Source organism: Podarcis bocagei (genome assembly GCF_964188305.1).
Source record: "Podarcis bocagei genome assembly, chromosome: 2".
In the NCBI taxonomy this organism is placed as follows: domain Eukaryota; kingdom Metazoa; phylum Chordata; class Lepidosauria; order Squamata; family Lacertidae; genus Podarcis; species Podarcis bocagei.
In genome coordinates this window covers 112513950-112520331 of record NC_138126.1, presented here as the reverse complement: position 1 = coordinate 112520331, position 6382 = coordinate 112513950, and the positions used below count along the sequence as shown (strand labels likewise).

The 6382-nt window shown below is 45.9% G+C and overlaps 1 protein-coding gene across 1 annotated transcript in view; it reads right to left on the bottom strand.

Annotated features, from left to right (window-relative positions):
- Window positions 1-1780: 1780 nt before the first annotated feature.
- The window catches only part of RDH5 (retinol dehydrogenase 5), a 12155-nt gene continuing 7553 nt past the window's right edge, over window positions 1781-6382 (bottom strand). Inside the window, exons 3-4 of the mRNA XM_081183902.1 lie at window positions 4192-4486; window positions 1781-2130 (exon numbers count right to left, since the gene is read on the bottom strand). Of these exons, the coding sequence (XP_081040028.1) occupies window positions 1907-2130; window positions 4192-4486 (519 nt within the window). The 3' untranslated portion in view covers window positions 1781-1906. The remainder of the gene's footprint in view (window positions 2131-4191; window positions 4487-6382) is intronic.

Sequence of the window (6382 nt, the reverse complement as noted above, 5' to 3'; positions counted from 1 at the left end):
CTGGCTTATTTATGTGCTATCTCCATCCTGATTTTGCATTTGTCTGCATTGTAGATAGATGGCAAGCATCAAAAAGAAATTTCCTTGCGTTTGTCATTACGTATTTAAATCTTCCTGATGCCTCTTCGATTTCTCTGGAAGCAAATCACCCTATAATCTTAAACTTCTATCATCTCCTTACCTGCTCCTGGTTTTTAACTGGCCTTTAGTTCTGGGCAATGGATCACTTTTACTCCCGTGTTCTATCCAGAACCTTTTGGAGGGTGTGGCAGGGATTTTTCTAATTCGCACTGCAGCTGCAGTTTACTTACCCTTGTATTATCTCAACTGTGTCAATATATTGCCATTCTGACCTTTAACATAGCCTACAAAAGCAGAACTTGGGCTGAGTTGTCTGCTGTGATGAATAAGTAATTTGCAGCCTGCTAGGAGGAACTTCTGTGTAGCTGAAATCTCCCTGGGTTGAGGTCACAGGAAAGGGAACTATGGCTATTCTGGAGAACACATGAGCTCTTCTTCTTTGCAAATAATAATAATAATAATCCCCTAGCCACCAGCTATTTCAGTATTCTCATGTGATGAATAACCATGCATTCTTACGCAAAGCACAGTTATGCATTTATGGTAGGATTATTCATGCTTTTTATGTCTTTGGGTATCCTGCCTCTCCAAAATTACGAATGAGTGCATGCATGCTTCAGTAGTGATGTCCATCTAAAAACCTACTCTTTGGGGCTAACTGTGCCATTGATTGAGGCCCCAAATAAGACAAAAGAAAGCAATACAGTACAGGTCTTGTTGCTTTTCCCTCATTTTGTGCTTCACTGGTCCTACTTGCTCAGCTCCTTGCAGCTGGGATGTCTTCGCACCTTAGGGGGAAAGACCCGTGCTCTACTGCTGCAGTGGAGAGATGAAGGGCTTCAGCTTGGCTGAAAATTCTGACTCCCTAATTCTGCGTATGTGATACGCTCTGCCTCTGCACAGGACCAGCTCCTCTCAGTTGCGCATATTCAACTGGGGTACAGTTGTCTTTTTATGTGTGTTAGCTAACTAAATTTATCTATCCCCTTTCCAAGTAGATCCTGGCCATCTTAAGATGAGATGAGGAGCCTTTTCTGTATCAAAGGCTGTATTTCTTGTGGGCGATTTTAACTACCCGCATGCATTTAAACAGCCCTGGGCCCACTCCAGGGTGCCACCTGGTGTCTCACATGGCTGAAACATCTAACTTTCAAGCTATATAGTCTGGGTTAATCCCTGAGGTCCTTTGGAAGTTGAGGGGGGGGGGGGTTTGGAAGAGAAAGAAGAGTTTGAGCTTCCCTGAATCCGCTTCCGTACTCTGCAACTATTGCCCTGTAATGTGTTGACTCGTGAAAGTGCTATGAATTTCGTGGACTGATGTAAAAGCCCATCACCCTCAGCAACTGCCCTGTATAGCGTTCTCTTGATCCTCAACCTTCGAGGATTCAATGCCAAACTGTCAGGAGCATCTCTTACAAAATGTTGCTTTAGAAACCTTTAAAAAACCACTTCCCTAGACAGTTCAGCTGCTGCAATATCCTCTAATTTTGCACTGGTTGACCAGCTCACAATGAAAGCTGCAAGTGTGGTTTCTCCCTAATCGTGCTCCCACTCTGGATTATTGTTCCCTTCTATATGGTTGGTGCCTGGCTTAGAAACACCATGATCTACAATAATCATGCTTTTTTGGAGTACTGTTGAAAGTTTCCATAACACCCTTTGATCTGCGGAAGAGGAGCAAGCAGGCTGGGCAAACAGCTTTTTTCCTACTGACAATGACACTTTTATTTCTTCATAGTTCTTGCGAAGAAATGTGGTCTGTCTGATTGACAGCTGGTCCACAGGCTTGGTCCTGGAGAGAGGCGAGGTGTGAGGTTCGGGGAGTCTAGCGAGCCCGATGGGCTGGCTTGGGTAGGATGGTAGCCAAAACAATGTCCACCATGAAGGCAGGTAGATAAGAGACTGGCAGCCACACAAACTTGGCATCCCAGCCAGCGCTATAGCGGGTGCGAGGGTATTTGGCCTGAAGGGCATGCTCCATGCAGTTGGTCACTTTGCTGAGGTCTGGGTCGCAGATGATGTTCATAATGAACTTCTGGACTTTCAGGTCTGTTGAGAGGCAAGTATAATTGCAGTCATCAAAAAAACAAAGAGGGACCATTTTACAAACTGCCTGCCTGCTTACCTTTGCCTGCGCAGTGCATCCATCCTAATTACTATCAACCCTCTTCCTCCTCCTCACCCCTGGTTCCCCTGGTCTTGGACCTAGTACTTCAGATCGAAATCAGAACTTTTATGCACATGCTTGGCATTTTTTAAAATTTGCATCTATGTTGGAAGTCACATCTGCACAATCCTTTTTTTGGAGTGTATGTAACCCTATGGCTCCAGAGTACTTTGATGGCTTTCGGAACATTGTTAAACTCAGAGGAACTAGTAACAAGCTCTGCGTGCATTACGAAACATGTATCTCGGGTTGCACCACGTGTTGGTTTTGCCCAGGGGACATGACCTCTTCTTATCTGAACAGAGGCACAGTGTGGTGTAACGGTTAAAAGTGTTTGACTGTGACCTGGGAGACCAGAGTTCGAATCCACACTCCTCCAAGAAGCTCAGTGGGTGACCATTCACTGTCTCTTGGCCTAATCTACTTCATGGGGTTGTTGTGAGGATAACATGGAGATGGGAAAACCTTGAGCTCCTTAGTTGTGTGTGTGTGTGTGGGGGGGGGGTTATAAGAATGCAGTGAGGAAATTAAAAATGCAGTCACCTCTCTCCTGTGGCAGTTGATTTTCCCCTAATCCCATGCCTCTAAATAAGTGTACACCAAGGATTTGATCCTTTTATAAGCCCCATTATGAAACTGGCAGATGTCTTCATGCCTGAGCTGAGCTGCCCAGCTCCAGTCTTAGAAGGTGAAAGATTAGCTTGAGCTTAGAGTATGTGTCTTCCCTCCCTCCCACCTCAATATGAGAAGTTGTGCATGCCAAGACATTACCACCAAAGGAAGGATGGAGGAAGGGAACTCTGCAAGCGCCAGCAGTCCTAGCAAGTTGTAGTGTGGGTTTAGGGATCCAGCGCTAGCTCGTGTTGGGAGCCTCTACCAAGGAACTAAAGCACATACTTGAACCATGGAGAAACCATGGCAGGATTATGCTGCTTAGGAGCTGACAGATGAAAGATAAAAGTGATGGTTAAAAAGAAGAAGCTGAAGCAGGGTTGGAATTTGCTGCAAGTAATTGGGTGTATAGGGACACGGGTGGTGCTGTGGGTTAAACCGCAGAGCCTAGGGCTTGCTGATCAGAAGGTCGGCGGTTCGAATCCCCTTGACGGGGTGAGCTCCCGTTGCTTGGTCCATGCTCCTTCCAACCTAGCAGTTGGAAAGCACGAAGCGCAGGTAGATAAATAGGCACCGCTGTGGCAGGAAGGTAAACAGCGTTTCCGTGCGCTGCTCTGGTTCACCAGAAGCAGCTTAGTCATGCCGGCCACATGACCCAGAAGCTGGATGAGCGCCGCTTTACATGACCCAGTAAAGCGAGATGAGCGTCGCAACCCCAGAGTCGGCCACGACTCAGGCGTCCCTTTACCTTTACTTTTAATGAGGTGTAGGGGAGAAATAGTATGGATAGGAAAATTGGCCTTCCATGTGTTGTTGGACTCCATCCTCCATTAGTCCTGGCCGGCATGGCTGATAGTCTGGGTCTATGGGAGGTGTAGTTCAGCAGCTTCAGGAGGGCCACAGGTTAGAATCATAGAATCTTAGAATCGGAAGGGACCCAAGGTCATCTAGTACAACCCTCTGCAATGCAAGAATCTCAGCTAAAGCATCCATGACAGATGGCCATCCAGCCTCTGCTTAAAAACCTCCAAGCATTCTCTCTCTTCCATGTGACAGCTCTTAAGGCATTTGAAGATGGCTATTATATCTCCCCTCTGTCTCCTCTAAGCATACCCAGCTCCTTCAAGCGTTCCTCATAAGGCTTAGTTTCCAGACTCTTGATCATTTTGGGTCTGGAAACTTAGGTTAGTCATTCTTGTGCTAGGGCTTGAATTAAGTTCTTGCTGCTCTGTGCCTGTTCTGTTCTTTTGTACAGCTAACGGCCCTGTATTTCAGAAACAAGATCTAACCTTGCTTTCCCTCCAGCAGTCAGTGGCTGCACTGGTACTCACAGTTTGGAAAGAAGTCTTCACCATAGCTCTGCCGAGTCTCGGGGCTCAATCGGTCCCAGAGTAGCCTTAAGGAGGCTTCTATTGATTCAAGGTTGGTCACAGCCGTCTTGAAGAAGCCCGGCTCCACAATAGAGACCTTTACCCCAAAATGGTACATATCCCTCCTAAAAAAGAGGAAAAAAAGAGGAGTTTCATATTCCATACTCACCATTGCAAGGATTAGGAACGCACTCCATGAGCTTGCCATGAAGGGGTTGTATAATAGCGAGACTGGAGACGCCAGTATGTTGCAATTTCAGCTGAATTTGGGCAAACCGCTTGAAGCATCCTTTGTGTAGAGCTATTTCCATTGCTTTTTGTTTGATTTGCTCATTGCAAACAGCTGAAAGTCTGTCAATTCTGACAATAAACCTGATTTGCAATGGAGAGGGGTTGAATAAATTTGATTGCAACTGTAAAGGTAAACACAGCCTATATCAAGTGATCGTGAACATGTGTCTGTGTACATATGTCTTCCACCTTTTTTTACTGGCTGGGCTTCTACCTATACTTTTTGCATAAAATAAGCTTAGAGCTCTTTATTTCTATTATGGGGGAAATGCAACTGCTGAACCTATTATTGTGCAGTGGCTAAAAGTACAGGATTGCTGCCAGCAAAAAAAAACTTGGCAACTCCAATGTTCGGCCAGCACAAAGAGGGAAGCTCAACACCCAAGCAGCTTCCTGTTGTGGGAAATCTGCCCCTCTGTGATGCCACACTTGACTTTTGTCATCAAAACAATTCCTTTTTCCTATATTACTTTACGTCGCAGCTTAAAATAATTCGGAGCCCTAGCGTGATTGCACTGCTAGAACCTGGATGAAAACCTGGGTAAAAGCCATTATCAGTGAACCTTCTCCTTCCTGGCAATTGTAGCAGCTGTGGTATGGGAACACAAGATGGAAAAGGCGATGAAGAAGTCTCTTGCACCCTTCCATATCTAAAGATCCGCTTTAAAAAAACAACTGATCTAATGTATACTGTATACTGCCACCTGTTATGTGATTTCACTCATGCTCTCCTGTTAGGTTCTGGTTTAGCCCAGGGTGGTGATGCAGAGAACTGATACACTAATTAATTGGCAACCAGAACAGAAGATCGTTTCCACCGGTTTGGATGGGAGTGCCATGCTGAGACTCGCTGAACTGCAGGATGGGAAGAGACTGAATTGGCCTCCCCTAGGTTGAAGCTGCAGAGTGTGTAGAATGAGATCTGAAAAGGCATAGCTTGAGATTGGGCTTTGTCTCAGCATTTAGTTTCGAAGTGTGGAGGTCTGGAATTTATGCTGAGGACAGGCAACCAAATGGACTGATGCATTTCCCAATTGCAGAAGTGTGAAATCCATGGGGTTCCACCCAACATTAGTCACTCTCACAGTAGACCTGTTGAAAACCACTAATTTAAGCCCATTAATTTCAAGCGGTCTACTCTGAGTAACACTTAGTTGGCTACAACCCATCCTTTCTAGATGTGGGACACTGACTGTGTTCAGATGTGATGCTAAATCCATGGCTCAGAGTGAGCTACAACACATCAGAACTGGGCATTATCCTTCCAAAGGCAAATACTACTCCTTTCCCACCAGCAGGAGGAGCAGTTGATCTAAGGTGTTTCTCCCCTCTGGCAGTCCGGCTGCTAGCAAAATTCAGCTATAAAAGGAGCTTGAGGCTGAAGGAATTGTCAAAAGTTGTTGAGGTGTTTTTTTATTTTTAAAAAAAGGTTTTTGTTTTGACACTGCCGACATGGGTTGCCATACATCTGGATTTTCCTGGACCTTTTTCTTTCTTTGCCTATTTCCACCTGAACACTGCTTCCAACTGCAGTAAAAAGGTAAAGGTAAAGGACCCCTGGACGGTTAAGTCCAGTCAAAGGCAACTATGGGGTTGTGGCGCTCATCTCGCTTTCAGTCCAAGGGAGCCGGCGTTTGTCCACAGACAGCTCTCCAGGTCATATGGCCAGCATGACTAAACCACTTCTGGCGCAACAGAACATTGTGACAGAAGCCAGAGCGCATGGAAACACCGTTTACCTTCCCGCCGCATTGGTACCTATTAACCTACTTGCACTGGTGTGCTTTCGATCTGCTAGGTTGGCAGGAGCTGGGACAGAGCAACGGGAGCTCACCCCGTCAAGGGGATCGAACCTCCAACC